The sequence below is a fragment of the Drosophila innubila genome (assembly GCF_004354385.1).
Source record: "Drosophila innubila isolate TH190305 chromosome 3R unlocalized genomic scaffold, UK_Dinn_1.0 2_E_3R, whole genome shotgun sequence".
Lineage (NCBI taxonomy): Eukaryota > Metazoa > Arthropoda > Insecta > Diptera > Drosophilidae > Drosophila > Drosophila innubila.
In genome coordinates, this window is record NW_022995380.1 from 836,134 (window position 1) to 853,335 (window position 17,202).

The window sequence follows — 17,202 nt, forward strand, 5'->3', positions numbered from 1 at the left end:
TTGAGCACACAAATCGAACCGCATTTGTATTTTATTAATTACAGTATGTTGTATATATATTTCTCGTAAGTAGATAATCAGTTTCGGGCTCTGCTCAATCGGATTCGATCAAGAAGCCCTTCGTTTACATTGCATTTACATGTTTTTTCGTTAGTTCTTTTTCATCATTATATAATAATTAATATAAAAATTGTTCGGGGTGTAATTTTAACGTTGCTCTCTGAATGTTTACAAAATGTGTGCCTTTATATAATTTTTCATATAATTTCTATTTTTAGTATCTTTTTTTGATTCGAGTCAAGTCACATTTAAATGCAGTTTGCCATTCCATTTCCATTTCTATTCACACTTTTCGCTAACTTAAGCCGTAAAAGTTGTTTATACATTGCATTATTAAAGTTAGGACAATAAATAAGTTATATAAAATAATAAACAACAGTTATTATATTTTGAAAAGACAATTTTCATGCTTCGGTGTCTCGAGCTAAGCGAATAGTTTAAAAAAAAGGGGTTATGCTAAAGTATCGTATAAACTTGTTAATATTCTTTCTCTGTTTCTTGTTGAAATTAGGAAGTTAGGAAACGCCTTGGCTACATAATTATAATACATTTAATCAAAGTTAGGAGCTGCTTAAGTAATGATTTACTTTAGCACTGATATGCAAAACAAATTTTCTGTTTCCTCAAGCTGCTTGCATTTATAAAATTTACTTCATTGGCTGCCGTTGTTGCTTCTGTTGATTAAAATTAGTACAATACATTTGATTCAATTGACTAGATTTCAATATGTGTAGCTGCTGTATTCTTGTTATTTAGTTGTAGTTCTAATGGGAGGGAGTCGTAGTGTTTGTGCCGTATGTGGTTTAAATAAAATATGCAAACAATATTTAAACTTATACATTTAAAATTATGTTAATGTATAAGTAAATCAAATATTCGAATTGATTTGTTCACGCTTAAGTAGAGAAGAGGGCGCTCCCTTGGTTTATGATTGTGTATCTCTCTCTATCTTTCTTGGCTTGTTTACAATGTCGTTTCTGAGTATCCATTGTCGCCGGTTCAAAGCAAATAACCCACTGCTTTTTTACATAACTAAACACTTTCGCTGGCGTCGCTTTAATGGCTCTGGCCTCAGCACAGCGCGTACCGCTTCCTCGAACACCTAAAAAGCAAATACAAAGAAACGTGAGAAACGGATCGACAGCGTATTGCGTTCTGTAGGTGTGTTTCTTACTTGCTTTAGGCCGCGCTGCGTCAAGGCGGAGCACTCCATGTATTTCACAGCGCGTATTTTATTTGCCAGCTTTTGACCTTGCTCACGCTTAAGCGGCGTCAAACCCTGTTCGGCCAATCCGCTCAATGTCTCGCGATCGTCACGCAAATCGATTTTGGTGCCTGCAAAATGCAAGATTATATTCATGCCACTTCCAAAATGAGCATAGGGAAAGAGAGTGTCGAGCAACTTACCAACTAGTATAATAGGTGCGTCTGGGCAATGATGTTTTATCTCTGGATACCATTTAGATGTGACATTTTCAAACGAAGAGGGACTCGCAACACTGTAGCATATCAGGAAAACATCTGTCTGTGGGTAGGAGAGCGGCCTTAAGCGATCATAGTCCTCTTGTCCGGCTGTGTCCCACAACCCCAGCGACACTTGTATTGTGTCCACTTGCATGGGTGCGGAGTAGTTATCGAAACTGTATAGAGAATACAAACATCATTAGCCACGATCAGTGACATTAAGGAAGGCCAGAGTAAAACTTACACTGTAGGCACATATTCACCGGGAAAACTATCTGTTGTGTAGGAGATTAGCATGCAAGTCTTTCCGACAGTACCGTCACCAACGACGACACATTTTATGGGCCTTCCGGTTGACATCGTCGAGTCGTGACTGTATTTGCTGAATGAGCGAAAAGCGAAGAGTGAAATGTGAATTGTCAATGTGTTTGTGTTTGTCAGAATGTCTTTAGAGTGAATGCGTGCGCATTTAATTCAATTAATTAAGCTCTACTTAAGGCAATAAAGTGTACATCTTATCTGACGATATAATGGAATTTATCTGCACTTATCCGCACACATACACACACATTCCCATATTTTAATTGCTTTTAGGGCCATGACTAACTGAGAAACAGGCAAATATACCGATATACCATGTATGTATATATGGATCAAAGGAGGAGCTGGCATCGAAAGGTGTGTCCCATTCGTTAAAATAATAAAACGAATGCTTTATATTCGCTTTGAGACGTTTTTTGCAAATAAAATTTACAAAAATAGATCATGATGTGGTAGAGACTGCGGCACACATAGTAAATAATAACAAGATGTTCTATTTTCGGTAAGCCTAAGATTAAATACTCTTTCATTATTAATATGACAGCTTTATGATATAGAAATGGGACACTAGAATTCAGCTTGATCGATCAAATTCACATACTTGGACTTGAATACGATTCTTTGATTGTGTTACACATTCCATGACTAAATTACAATACCCTGCATATGCACTACAAGAGCCCTCGGGGGCGCCAATGGAGCACATTATACAAACAGAAACAGAACGTCTGATGAGGGGCAGAAGAAGTAGGTGGGGTAGGAAGAGAAGGCGACAGCAGACGAGTGCGCCTAAATGTTGGGCGGACGCGGACTGCTAAAAATAGACACAATTAAGTTCTAATAATGCAGGCAGTGGCCGCGGTTTCGACCCCTCAGACAACGCCGGGCCTTAAATTGTAATTCATATGCCAATTCAATTACAGTTCAAGTGAGTTGCCATCGACTTATTATTGTATCTGGCCACATGCAATATTGCAGCAAGGCAGGGCATCGTCAGCCAGGGCAGGGTAGGGCATTGCCGGCCAGGGCTGCAGGCGCTCTCTTTTATTGTTATGGTCGAGTGCCGCAGCGCTGGACATGCATTGCGCTCTGTTGTTGTGTTTCTGTTAGCTCGCAGCTGCCGCTCACACTCTTCTTGTTGTGCAGTGATTAATGCACAAGTCTGTTAAATAAAAACAACTTTGTTAATACCGTTTCTTAACTATCCTTTGTCCGCAGCGGTATTGGAATCGACAACTGAAATCAAGCTGCTTTGTACTTTGCTTCTATCACTTTTTGTATTTGTGTGCTACACAAATGCAATGCGCACACACACCACTTTTTAATCTATATTTTGCACTATACTATTGTTATTTTCATAAATAAATAAATATCGAATTGGCAGCGCAAAGTTTTACTTTTGTATTTTCGTATTATCTGTTTTTCTTTTTTATTTTTTGGTTTACACAAACACAACGACACACACACACATACGCCTCTTTTTGACAGCGTCGCTCATTTGACAGACAGTGCTGCAATGCGCGACACCGAAATCACCACTTTTAACGTTGCCCAACACTTTTAGTTGTTATGCTGGTTGAAATGCATAAATTGTTTGTTGGGACTTGTTTTGGCTCGGGTAAAAAGTTGTTTTATGGTTTATATCGATCACATTTACGGATAAGGAAAAGAGATTTATGCCTGAGTACTACAAAATATGCCGAAAGCGAAGAAACGGATGCAACACCAACGCCAGCACCAACAATACTGGTCGAAAAAGATGCAAACATAACGTTGATTGGAATCAACAGAGAACAGCAGCGAAATTCGATTGATGGGGAAACCGCAGAGAAGCTCACCGAGGCCATCAATCAATTTGAGGCAGATGACACCTCTCCAGTGGGCGTGCTGTACGGTGTGGGCGGAAACTTCTGTGCCGGCTATGATGTACAAGAACTGGAGGCAGAGGCGCAGCGCGGCAGTCTTAACTTTCTTCTGCGTCACGAGGGATCGGTGGGTCCCACAAGAAGACACCTACGCAAACCCATCGTGTGTGGCATCAGTGGCTTCTGTGTGGCCGGTGGCTTCGAACTGGCTCTACTCTGTGACTTGCGAGTCATGGAAGATACTGCTGTAATGGGCTTCTTCAATCGCCGCTTGGGAGTGCCAATGAGCGATGGTGGCGCCGTACGCTTAGCCGCCGCTGTGGGCTATTCAAATGCCGTGGATATCATCGAGACGGGGCGACGGGTCTATGCACAGGAGGCTTTGCGTATCGGACTGGTTAATCGCGTTGTGGCCACAGGTACTGCATTGGGCCAAGCGGTTAACTTGGCCTTTTCCATTGCCAAGTTTCCCATGGCATCTCTGATGCACGATCGCAATGCCGTTTTGGATAATGCAAATTTCTATAACCGACACGGCTTCAATGCCGCCATACATAACGAAATCATGAACGTGTCGTCAGCGATGGTGACAGAAATGCAGGACGGCGTAAAACGTTTCAAGATTTGTAAGAAGTATATATATTCTCTTATAAATTTAATATTTAATTAATAAATTACTTGCAGCTGAAATAAAGGGCCCTAAGACGGATGCATGGCAAATCAAGCAAAAGTCCATACCAGATTGGGAGAAAGCTGAAATTGAAATAGAGCAAAACAAGAAAAAGACATAACTCATCCAAGATTCTGTTTCTCGATTGAGTTGAGTGCAATAAAATGTAATAAATTATGTAAAATAGGAATGTACATATTAACTTGTTTCCGTTTTTGTTATTACTTATGGATATTTATAAAACGCAAGCATTTATGCACATACGTGTACATCATGTTTATTTATTTGTTTGCACATTTAACTCGTTTACGATTCGAATTTGAGTTTATTTCAATATTCACAACAATTACAATAACGAATTTTCTTTGAAATTAAGCCTAACTACAAAAAGTGAGTAAGAGGAAAAGCACAAAATTTCTTTTTTGTTTGTGTGTGTGTAAGAGTCTGTATGAGTGTGCCTATTTAACATTCACAATTATAGATTATCATATATAAAAAATATTCTAGAATTAAGTTGCTCGTACAAACATTCAATTTGTTTAAGTGTTAGGCCAAGCGTTTTTTTGTTGTTCATAAATTTTTTAGAATTTTATTTAAAGCGATTTGCCGATAATAAGTACATATGAATGTATGTAAATTATAATTGCTTTGCTTATCAGTTAAAATGTATAACGAAAGGAATCATTCATCATATTACACTACAGTCGAGAAAAAACAAACGAAGCTCAATGCAAAAAAGGCTTTTGTAGTACAAACTAGTTTAAATATCGACTGATTAATCATATACTATATACTCGTACTTGTATATTCATACACAGTTACACACATATTTTACGTGTACATCATAAGTACATACGTACATCGTTTTAATGCTTAACAGTTACAATCGTTTTACTTAATCCAAAAAGTTTGTCATACAAATATTGCACAAAAAATGGATCGGACTGTGAGTTTGCACACCAATATTAAATTGCTAAACCTTTAATCAAGTAATGGTGGTATGTGTTCATATTTCATTATAATTATACATATTTTCGGTACCCATTGAGAAACCTAAAGATCATACAGAATACAATACATTAAGTACATATTTACAAATTAAAACAGCAAGGCGCCTTTTGTATAAAAAATATGCACATATAAAGCAATTGCTGCGGGCGTTAACTGTTGGCGTGTCAAGTTGCAAGTTTGCAAGTGGCATGTATGTAAATACTATTACTATATAATACGATACGATACGATAAACAGCAATATCATCATCCATATCTAATTATTTTAGACGCTGAGTAACATTGGCCAGCGCCACGGCAAAGGCCTGCAGCGCTGAGAAGGGATACTGGAAATCCAGGGTATAAGCATTGCCATCAATGCGTCCAAACTGCATAACCTGCAATTGTCAAAAAATTAATGTAAGTACTTAATTATTGATATTAGTTGTATGTTAAGTTATTCACCTGCTTGCCACGAAATTCAATTTGAAAGTTCTTGGCTGACTCTTGGGTGACACGTCCGCCAAAGTCCAGCTGATACACTTGGCTCATCTCGTTCCACATGGGCGCCTTGTTGTGCATCACAAACTCCCGACGAACTGGCGCAGGATTGGCGCAACTGGCGCTTCCATTCGGTTCGATCTTGCCGCGTTTAAGCTTTTCAAAATAAGGAATTAGGAAGCTTTAGTCGAGAGTCTACAACAACGAGTTACACTGCACCCAGGCCACCTAATACCCCAACACCTATATAACCACCCCTACACTGGCTTATACGTCAAATTTGCATTTCGGATTTGGACTTTGCCGTATATCAAAACTCAAAGCTAAAATTTTGAAAATGCTCTTATTACTAATTTTTTTGAATTGTAGGCAGGGAGACGGTGAAAGTAACATATCCAATTGTGATGGACGTGGCTGTACCGAATTTTGGTGAAGAATTTATCTGGACTGTAGCGGTTTTCACTTCTTTTTATAGTGTTTTCCACTTTATCGTACTTAAATTCAAATTAATTCAGTCCGCACAATTTTGACGAAAATTGGAACAGACTAAAGAAATTAACTTACAGGCCTCTGTATTATTTATTATTTATACCCTCGACACAGGGTACGTTTCATAAAGAGATCAGAGTTTTTCAGATTTCTCAAGTTTTAATTACCTTCTGACGCAGTTGCGCCTTTTGGAATGTTTCCAGATCGCGATACTGCTTGCCATTGCCACTCCCATTGCCATTGCTGCCCATTTCTTCGCCGGATCCATTCGTCTGATTGCCCTCATCGTCGGAACTTTCAATGATGCTGGGTTTCTTACGTTGCCGACGGTTCAACAGCGGCGAGTTGAGTATATGTCTAATGGGCGAGTTACTCTGTTGTCGCTTGTTCTTCTTGCTAGCAGCTGGAGAGGCTGGCGAGCTGCGTGGTAAACGCTGTGGCGTCGATGGCGGCGTTAAACGACCCTCGTCCAGGTCTCGCAAACGGCTGATGATGTTCTCCAGCGTGGTAAGTGCCTGAAAGAGAAGTCGAAGTTGAAGTCAACCAATCACAAAACAACTATAAGCGCTAAGGTCAAGTCTCCAACTATAAAATACTCGTATACTATTTAAATATACATATACATACTATAAATTGCTCCTGTGAGTTTTAAACTTAAAACTCTAATAATTACCGGTATATTTATCTCACATTTGTATGATTTACATTAATAAAACGAAATACTCGATACCAAATCAAGCGGTTCAGTCAAGCGCACTCGACAGTGGGATACCCTGTGCCTAGGACACTAGATGCCGTTCGGGACGCCGAAGATTTTATAAGATGCAAAACTTTTTATACTTTATCAAATGTTCGACAGAATGTTTTATTGACAGCTATATGATATAATGAACCTATTAGATCCAAATTCGGTCGGGACATATAAGACAATAGAGGATTCATATGCCAATTTGATTAAGTTACCTCCAGGAACAACAACCATTTTCAAACTAATTCTTATGATCGACCAATCATTCCAGCTATATGAAACGAGCACAGTAGACCGAATACAAAAAAATTTGGTCAGGATGTAAAGAACCAACCCAGATGCATATTGTATCAGATTGGCTGAGATATCTCAAGAAATGAGTTTTTCATACTAAAACGTTCCTATGGCAGCATATATACTGGGCTGATTTGGTATAAAACTAATGGGCCGGTGCTACAGTCAAGCATACTCGACTGTCGGAGACCCCGTACTTATGGCAAAAAATAATTATGGAAAAAATTAAAAAATATTTAGTTAACTTAAATGTATATTCTATCAGATTGGTTACGATGTCTCATAAAACATAAGAGATTTTCATACTAAGAATTGATTTTCACCCGATCGGTCCTATGACAGCTATTTGAACCAACTTTGGACAGGATATATAGAACCAAGTTATATGCTTATTGCATCAGTTTGGTTACAATATCTCATTAAACAAAAAAGTTTTTCATACTAAAACTTGATTTTCATATCATTTCATGATATAGTGTTCCGATTAAAAAAAGAAACAAACTTGATCTGCCTGCAATATTGAGGAATCTACATACCAAATTTGGTATCACTAGCTTTTCAATTGTTCTTATAATTTGGATATGAATTTTTTTTTTTTGATTTGTGGGCGATAAAGGGGGCGTGGCCGAATTTTTAAATAAACTTGATCTGCTTGGGACCCACATACCAAGTTTGATGTCTCTAGCTCTTTTGCTTTATCGACTTGGCTATTGACGCTGATCAAGAATATATATACTTTATAGGGTCTGCCACGCCTCCTTCTGCCTGTTACGCACATATTCGTTAAAACAAACAAAATAGACCCCTGTACTTTTTTTAAGTACGAGGTCTAAAAATCACCACCAAGTTTTCAAAAGAGTCTAGTTTTTTTTGCGAATTACGCCCCCCACAGTGGGCGTGGCAAAATTATAAACTCGATCTGCCTGACATTAAAGGAAGTGTAAATTCCATACTTGGTGCGCCTAGCTCCTATTAGTTCTGAGATATTTTCGTTCATACGGACATGAGTCAATCAACTTGGCGGTGATGCTGATCAAGAATACTATGCTATATGCTGTTACATACTTTGCACAAGCGTAATGCACCCGCGCAGGGTATAAAAGTTTTCTGTTTTATGTCAGAGAGAAGGATTTATCTAAATCGTCTCGGTCGCTTATGCTGATTAAGAACATATATTTCCTTTAGATTTTGTCAAGCCTCCTTCTACTTCTTACACGCATTGCAATCGGGTATAATGACTTCTCGTTGAGGTAACTTCTCACCTGAGTGTGCAGTGACACCGACGCCTTGGCCTCCACGGGCGTGGCTTCCACAGTGCCGCAGGCAACGTTACCCGTCTCCGAATGCTGTCGCTCCAAAGTGCTGGCATTGCTCGCTCCCGGAAGATGATTCTGGCTTTGCGAGGGTTCCTTACGTCTCCAACGCACCTCCGACAGCTGCTTGACGAAGCTAAAGCTGTTCTCCTGTTTGCGTGGCAGCAACGGCGTGGAATTCTCCGTGTTGCTGCCAGCTGCCAGATCCTTACTGCGTCCATAGCCAAAGCGATGTTTCCGCGTGAAGAGCGGACTGTCCGTAAAGCTGGTGATGACGTCGAAGCGTTTCTTAGGCGTCGGTTTGCTGGGCACCGCGGCTGTTGTGGGAACACTTGCCTCCTTGACGGGTTCAGCAATAACGCCGGCTGCAGATGCGGCTGTGATCTCGTCCAGAGCCGCGCTGGTTACGGGCTGACAGCGTTTGCAGGCGCTGGCAGGATTCATATTGTTGCGGCACTTGAAGCACAGCGTGTTGGCTGCACTGCTGCAGGCGCTGCTGTCGGAGATCTCCTGGAGCTTACGCACCACCTGCTCGTGCTCCTTGCTGGACAGCTTCGTTTGCAGCGACAACAGATCACAGGAGTCCAGGCTCTTTGACTTGCCCGTCTGCTGCAACTTGTGGCGTCTCGCATCCGTCTGCTGCTGCCGCTTTCGATTGCGATTGCGACGCTTGTCCACCAAAATGAGACGCTTGTTAGGCGCATCCTTGCGGAGGGCGGACAATGCCTCATCCGAAGGTGTTATGGCCACCGAGTCCAGGTAGCCAACGCTGCAGCTGCGGGTTATGGAATCAGGCAACGCTGGCGCTATGGAAACCACAGTTGGTGTGCGCTTCATACAGTTACTGTTGGTGGTGTTGGTGGTGTTGGTGGTGTTGGTGGTGCTGGTGGTGGGTGTCGGGGATTGCGTCTCCTCATCGATGTAGAGCATGTCGCGGCGCTTCGTTGTGGAACTTGCGGGTGCCGCACACTTCACTGTCCTCGCATCCATGCGCTCCAGATTCAAATTGAGATTCAACGGCACAGGGTTCACATGACTGTTCGCCGATCTGACGGGTTCCGACATGAGCGCATTCTTCACCTGCACCACATTGTTGGCATAGTCGGCATTGCTGGAGTAGGACATCAGTGTGGTTTGTCCAGCAGCTGGCACCGCAGGTCGCTCGAATATTATGTCCGATGGCGCCACTGCATTCTTGGGTGACTGCAACGTGGGCACGGAGCCATCACAGTAAAGCGGAGAGATGGCATGTCGCGACTGGCAGCTGGAATTGGAGCTGGAGCGGCTGTAGCTATTCTTGAAGTTGGTAATTGTCTTGGGTCGCGTAATGTTTTTACTGCAGCTGGGACTGGGACCTGGACCTGGACCTGAACCTGGGACTGCTCCTGCTGTGGAGCAACTGGAGGGCGCTTGATGCAGGAGCACCGTTGTGGACGTGCTGCCGTTGGCGGTGGCCACCGCCTCCTGAGATTCGTTGGAGGAGTCATCGTCGTAGCTCTCGGCACGTGCCAATGGACTGAGACCCACTGAGGGTCCTCCGTTTACCGTTAGAGAGTGGGAGTTCCGGTGCCGCGCTAATATGCGATTTGGACGTGGCGACATTGGAGCAATGGGTGGTGCAGTGGCGCCGTCGTTTAGTCGACGCTGTGGCATGATGGGTGGCTTCAATGCAGCCACCGTTTCCACCTGGGCAGCACTCGTTACGCTCACATGAGGCACTGCATCCTGATTGTGGATGTGATTGTGATTATGATTGTAATTGTGGTGCTCCTCCTCGTCCTCAGAGAAGAGATTCGGATTGAAGCTGGGATCGGGACCAGGTGGAAAATCGTCGCGCAGCTCGGTGATCACCAGCGTCATTTGACGTGGCTGCAAATGCAGTAGGGACGTCTTATAAGTTACTTGGCCTAAATTGGCTGGGACGGTTTTGGCAAGTCCATGGATTTTAAATTTCGTCCCCCAAATGTTGGAAGTCACCTCCACCAGCTTAACTTCCTGCTTAGAAGATATTATCAAAATCAATGATTGCAGTCCAAATGCCATAGATATATAAGCTCCTCTCTTACCTCGGGCAGCGTATCCATATAGGCCAGCTCATCGAGGCTGTCGGGATCGTTGCCCCCACTCCCACTGGCAGCACGATCTCCGTTCTGATTGCGCCGCTTTGCCCGCACCCGACGCTTCCGAGGTGTCCTCGGCGAGCCGAAGCGAGAGCGCTCCTCAAAGTCGCTGTCGGAGGAGTCAGTGCGTCCGCTGTTGCCCGTCGTTGTCGATTGGCTGGAGCCCGATGAGCTCTTCGCCTCGGCAGCGTATTGGAAATACAGCGAGTTATCTGCAAAACAAAGCCATTAACCACAAATTTACGTATATCTTTGACACTACCATATGTTTCATGTATTCAATAACTAAACTTATTGATTTAAAGTGGCTCCTATAATTCCCTACTTTCAGTTTACGGAGACGAAAAGAGATGTGACCTAATTCTAAAACAATATTGATCTGTACGGTTTATGGGAATTGTTTCATTAAATATGATTTCTCTCTGAGAATTAGGTGTTCCTCCGAATGGACAGACGTAGAGACATGGCATTTTAAAATTATATAATATGATGAAAAGCTGCTCGTGAAATCCAGTGTCCTCGCTTTCAGGATATCGGGACTTTATTTTAGTCTATCTTCTGTGCCTATTACTAGCAGATACTACTTTTGTAATGCATTTGCCTTTTACTAGAATTAAAAAAAGTTTTTAAATAGCGTTGAAAATAAAATGTAATTAAATTTTTTTTTTTGGAATTGAATATTTATAGTGAAATCGCCATTAAATTAGCATTTTAATTGAATTTTAAGAATAATTAAATTTAGTACTTTACAAATATGTTAATAATATACAAAATATGTTTTTATAAAAAAACAATATTAAATTTTTTCAAAAATGTTGAAAAAAATGATATCAATGTTAAAAATTCTAAAAAATGCTTAAAATATTTTAAAAATTTCAAAAATTTAATAAATATTAAGAATAATAAAAAAAAATAAAAAAAAGTTTATAAATGTTAAGAAAAGTAAAAGATTAAAAAAAACAATGTAAGAAATTTAAAAAAAATTTTAATAAAATGTCATAAACTAGGAAAAATATTAAACATTATAAACATATCAAAAATGTTAAAAACATATGAACATAGTTTAGCATTTTACATTTTATTTAACATATTTATAATTTGAAACATTTTTGTTTAATTATTAGCTTTTTTTTTTAATATTAATTTTTTTTTAAATTTGGAACATTTTTTTGAAACTCTATGCTCAGTTTGGATTTACATCCCCTTTTTTTCTCTTGGATACTGAGTGTAATAAGGATTAATCACACTTTGGGCGACTACTTACCATTTACTTGTGGATCAAATATGACGAATTCGGGGCGAATCTTAGAGGTGCGCTTTCCCTTGAGCAGCGGTACCAGACCGCCCAGATACTCCAAGTAGAGCGTGTAGCATGTTCCCGAACTGAGATTGGAGTCATCATCGTGCCGTATCATAGTGCAGTGCAGTCGTGTCGAGCACAATGGAGGACGCGAGACAAACTCGCGCAGTGACTTCAGATCAGGTACACAGCACTGTCAAATCAAAGATTTTAAAGCAATAATTAAAGGATACTGGACGGGGCGACTTACCCGTATAGTTTGAGCAAAGAGATTGCCAATGAGCGACTTAATCCTAGAAGGCAATGGCAACAATGGCAGCAGCATCTCGGAACCAACGCTCGCCTGGATTTGCAGTCGACAGAGCAACTGCAGCGAAGCAACGCGACGTGATACCCAGGCAATGTGCACCTGAGTCCCAGTGGCAATGAACAACCTCTTGTCGTTGTGGCCCCAGGTGATGGCCGAAACTGTGGCATTGCTGCAGGGTATGTGAGCCTGATATAGACACGTCCCCGTTTCAGTATAAAACTTGACCAGATTGTTATAGCAGCTGGGCGTGGCCAGATCCTCTAGCTTGCCATCCATGCTCATGCCATGGCCAGTTCGCAGCGTTCCGGCTACGGCGAGCAGCTCGCGGGAGTTGCTCCACTCCATGACCATGCCGAGGGCGCCATTAAGGCAGGTATTGATATGTGCGGGTGAAACGTCGTCAAACGACTTAAGCAAATAGATATATCCATTCTGGAAGCTAACCGCCAACACAAAGGAGCGCTTGGCTGCCAAAAGAAGATAGAAAATAAAGGTATGAGCATAAAGGTATAATACAAAATCAAATTTGAAAATAAATATCTGGATGAATGAACAAATTTCAGATAACGTAGTATAGCACAAAGAGCATACGACGAATGAAAACTAGAGGTGGGCAGAAAAAAAAGTTTTTGTAAGAATCCCTATTTTTTATTTTCAAAATGTCGTTATTGAAGACAAGACATTTCTCCAAAAGAAACATACTTATATTTGGTTTGGGAAAAGAGGGTAAACTTTTATTAAAAATTTGCATTATTGAACTTAAAATTTAAATTTTTAGTTTTCCGAACATCTCTAAGTAAGAGTTACTTATCAATTTTTTTTCTTTTATACATGAAAAATTATATTCAAAAGGGTGGCTACACTCACCAGCATTGGTTACACCAGGCTCTGCCTCCTCGCCCTCCTCCATTTTGAACTTCTCGCAAGACCAGGCCATGGAAGTAATGGGCACATCATTGGATAGCTGCACCTGTGACACCATCGCACCATGCACGTCCATCACAATCACCTGTCCTTGGGTGGTGCCAAAGTAAACCTGCTGATCATCTGGTGTCCAAATGCCGCACGTGATGGTCGACTCCAAATTCAGCATGGACGACCAGTAACGTTGTCCAGCCACGGAGCCAACAAGCACAAAGCCATCCTGATAACAGATAAGCGCCATGCGACCATCGTGTGACCAGGAGAAATGTGTCACCGGCGTGTTGCGATCGTTGATCAGTTCAATGGACCATCGTCCCTCGTATTTGATCCAAACAAAGATGATGCCAGAACTGTCACAGGAGGCGAGCTTTTGATACGGTTCATTCCATTTGACCAAAATTACCTGCAAGTTCAACAGTTCAATTTTTGGAGTAGCATATAAAGGGGTAATTTAAGTGCACCACTTACATCAGAACGATGACCACGCAGATTGTAGTTGGTGCGCAGTGGATAGTCCATGTTCTTGCGGCAGTGCGAGGTGGTAAATGTGACGCCCACAATGCCGCGGATGTTGCCCGTGGCCAGCCATCCCTCCTGATAGTAGTTCGTGCGATTTAGCTTCCAGCCCTCATCCTGTAACAAATAAAATAATGTAAACCAAATTGAGAATCTACTTGTGCGAATATTCATGTGGTCGGCGGCCAGGATTGGATTGAGCTTGGCAGGTCGCCTAAGCAGCCGACAATTGACAGTCAAATGCAGCGTAGTCTGCACAGATTGTAAAATGGATTACCGCCTCCAGCACTGTCCCACTTGGCGTCCTCATCCGACGCCGCTCCCTCTACTACCCTTTGATATTACGAGTGCTCAATAAGATATTTTTCCATCTGCCTCTTGAGCTGTTTATCTGCAGTTTGCAGTTTGCTGTTGGCATCACTTCTTGTGGAACTGCGACTCAACTGGCTTTCAATTGCCAAGCTGATTATTGCAAAAAGTGTAGCCTACTTCTCAGAGCTGAGCAGCCTGTGCTGGAAAAGTTTGTTATACCCAGTTAAAGATTTGCAAAAAACAAAGTATGTAAGTTTTGTGCAAATATATGTAATGAATACAACCCAAGTTCGAACATATAAGGTAGTATCTCTATTTTTGACCAACAGCATACATCGCAAAAATTACTAAAATAGAAATTTCTGAAATATATTTAATTTTCATTAATTAAAGCATTAATTAATATAACAGATTTTGTAACGTGGCAGTTATTTTAACGGAAAGTAACGGAACCTTACCAGAATATACACAAATTACAATTCAGTGAATATTAGAGGCTTTCGAATATTCACCATTTAAAGGTCTCCATGTACTAATATATACATTTACTATTATTTATCGAGTTTTACACTATATCAGGTGATTGCCCTGTCTAATCACAGATTCAGATATTTCTTTTTATTTGTTTAACCCAAACTAAAGAAGTACACACATTAAATTGTGAAATTGTGAATTGAAAGCATAAAATATTTAAAATTTAGGAGCACATAGTCTAAAAGTCGAGCACACTCACCTAGTTAGCTCTCATTTGATTTAGTTTTGAAATTTTTTCTTTAAGGCTAATCCCCGCGTTGTTTGGCAGCCATTTGGCTTATCCATGCTAATCCGAAATTGGTCTTCATTATATTTAACGTCAAATCCAATTTGCGAGCCGTAAATTAAAATGCCAACAACAAATTTTGTAATATCCGCTTGGTCAGCGAGCTGAACACCGATAGCAACGGACAGAGGGCAAAACGTTTTTATTGATTTCAGTTAGCACACGCCCCGTTTTACGCCCATGGTCATGCACAAGCGTTAATTGCTTTACTAGCCTCGATTGACATACGCTGCTGTCAAATGCAATTACGTAATGGACATTGGCAGGATCATCTACTGTCACAACCCCCACACACACACACACAAACGAACGCAATGGCAACTGGAATTTGCACACAATTTTCAAATGCCGCCAGCAAGCATTTAGCCGCATTTTATAGCACATTTCAATGTGCCGCTGAATGACGGCGCCAATTATAAAACGCATTTCTTTTGTCGAGAGTGTTATTAACCTTTCACTGGGCCACTTGAAGATACATACAATGCCAATGGCCATCAGCGAACTTAATACATGCGTGTGAGTAGAAGCATCTCTATACAAGTACGTCTTTCATTCAGATATAAACACTTGAGATTGAAACAATTTTAATGATAAGTGGAGACTGCTCGACTGTAAGTTGCCCCTTACAAAGAAATATACACATATATATTTATATATATACAGAGTATATTATACATTGAATATTATAAACAGATCAACATTTATTCGTACACTCTATTGTTATACTTCAACAGTTTTCCAGTTTTCTTAGTAAAGCTACATAGCAAAGTGTCAAAAGCATTTATTTTAAAATAATTCGCGGTAGTAAGTATATCATTTATTAGTAAAAATAATTAACCATGTTTAACACCCTAATTCACCGTATTTATTGCCATTACTTAAAAATTAAGTAAATTAATATATTTTATTCATTGAAATGTATGTAGCAGGGAAAAGGAGGCATCAACATCCTAGTCGATATAGCAATGTCCGCATAGATCTCAGAGACTATAAGAGCTAAAGTGTATAATATATTAAGTTTTTTTTTGTAATTACCGTTATCTAATATTAATATCTATCGTTATACCTAATCGCAACATGATCGGCTAAATAGAACAACAGTAATGGCTGTTTTAAATTTTTAAGCAACGCAAGTCCTGGGCTCGACTACAGCCATTCCCGCTTGTTAAATTTGTTTTACTTTTAAAATATGTATTACAAATATTCGTTAATAAAACCAAAAATGTTGGGTGTACGAATAAATATTGTTCTATACCTTCCTATAAATAAGTGTCTAAAATTAATAAATATCGATATATAGATAATACGCAAAGGAGAAAATATCTTTGCATCTTTAATCCACATTTTGTGTTACCCATTTCAATCACTGTAATACCGGGTACAGCAGCAACACTTGAAAATATATATTCAAACAATTAAATTTTTATTTTAGTGCTTTTCAATGTTTAATAAATGCCAAAATGCACTCAGGCGACAATAAGGAAAGGAAAATCATGTTTTCAACAAATTGTTTACAATTTGAGCACGAAATTGTATTAAACAATTATAAGCATTCGCATTGGAAACAAATTAAATGCCTTTGTTGTTCTTAATATTATAATTGATTGAAAAGTTGGTCAAATTACTTGATGATGGCCCGTTAACATGGCCTAAGCTTTCGCTTGACGATTATTGACTGCTTAATGCAATTTTCTTAGATGACTTAATTGAATTTCATGTTGAACGGTTGCAAGATGTGAGGCCAAGGCGTTGACAAGCTGTCTGTTCATCAGCTGCAAAGTTGCTACTCGCAACTCGCCACTTGCTACTCGTATTTGCTACTTGTTGGCAGTTACCATGATGACATGCTGTGTCTATCTGCGTTCATTGACGTTCTAACAGGAAATTTCCCTTGATTGCAGCAACAACTTCCTGCAAACAAATTCTGACCAAGCAATTAGGTCGAGTCTTTTTGGCCAACAACAACAATGCTGTTTGGATGCAAAATTTAGATTGTTGCAATTAGATTGTTGTGCAAATTTCAATGCAGCTGCTCAAACAAATAGTTTTTGATAGGCAGCGTTTGCTTGTTTGCGTGTGCTGCAGTTTCGGGTTGTGGCATGTGGCATGTTGCATCCATAAATTGTGGTCGCCATTTGGTGCATTGTCGCGCTACGTGCAGCGATATCACCGCTACTATATTTTAA

The 17,202-nt window shown here is 40.3% G+C and overlaps 3 protein-coding genes across 3 annotated transcripts in view; 1 reads left to right on the forward strand and 2 right to left on the reverse strand.

Annotated features, from left to right (window-relative positions):
* Positions 1–31: 31 nt before the first annotated feature.
* Positions 32–3,381, reverse strand: LOC117791322 (ras-related C3 botulinum toxin substrate 1). Its single transcript, XM_034631041.1, has 5 exons — positions 3,037–3,381; positions 1,769–1,906; positions 1,468–1,700; positions 1,235–1,395; positions 32–1,162 (listed from the first exon to the last, which is right to left on the reverse strand). Exons 2-5 carry the CDS (start codon positions 1,882–1,884, stop codon positions 1,085–1,087), a joined length of 588 nt encoding a protein of 195 aa, XP_034486932.1. The 5' UTR covers positions 1,885–1,906; positions 3,037–3,381; the 3' UTR covers positions 32–1,084.
* Positions 3,382–3,383: 2 nt separating this feature from the next.
* Positions 3,384–4,649, forward strand: LOC117791321 (probable enoyl-CoA hydratase). Its single transcript, XM_034631040.1, has 2 exons — positions 3,384–4,336; positions 4,395–4,649. The coding sequence occupies exons 1-2, from the start codon at positions 3,415–3,417 to the stop codon at positions 4,499–4,501; spliced, it is 1,029 nt and encodes a 342-aa protein (XP_034486931.1). The 5' UTR covers positions 3,384–3,414; the 3' UTR covers positions 4,502–4,649.
* A 981-nt stretch (positions 4,650–5,630) lies between these two features.
* LOC117791318 (tubby-related protein 4) overlaps positions 5,631–17,202 on the reverse strand; it is a 37,805-nt gene continuing 26,233 nt past the window's right edge. The window contains exons 3-11 of the mRNA XM_034631031.1: positions 13,837–14,001; positions 13,312–13,771; positions 12,385–12,911; positions 12,099–12,327; positions 10,781–11,046; positions 8,664–10,709; positions 6,527–6,874; positions 5,835–6,026; positions 5,631–5,767 (exon numbers count right to left, since the gene is read on the reverse strand). Coding sequence (XP_034486922.1) covers positions 5,651–5,767; positions 5,835–6,026; positions 6,527–6,874; positions 8,664–10,709; positions 10,781–11,046; positions 12,099–12,327; positions 12,385–12,911; positions 13,312–13,771; positions 13,837–14,001 — 4,350 coding nt within the window. The 3' untranslated portion in view covers positions 5,631–5,650. The remainder of the gene's footprint in view (positions 5,768–5,834; positions 6,027–6,526; positions 6,875–8,663; positions 10,710–10,780; positions 11,047–12,098; positions 12,328–12,384; positions 12,912–13,311; positions 13,772–13,836; positions 14,002–17,202) is intronic.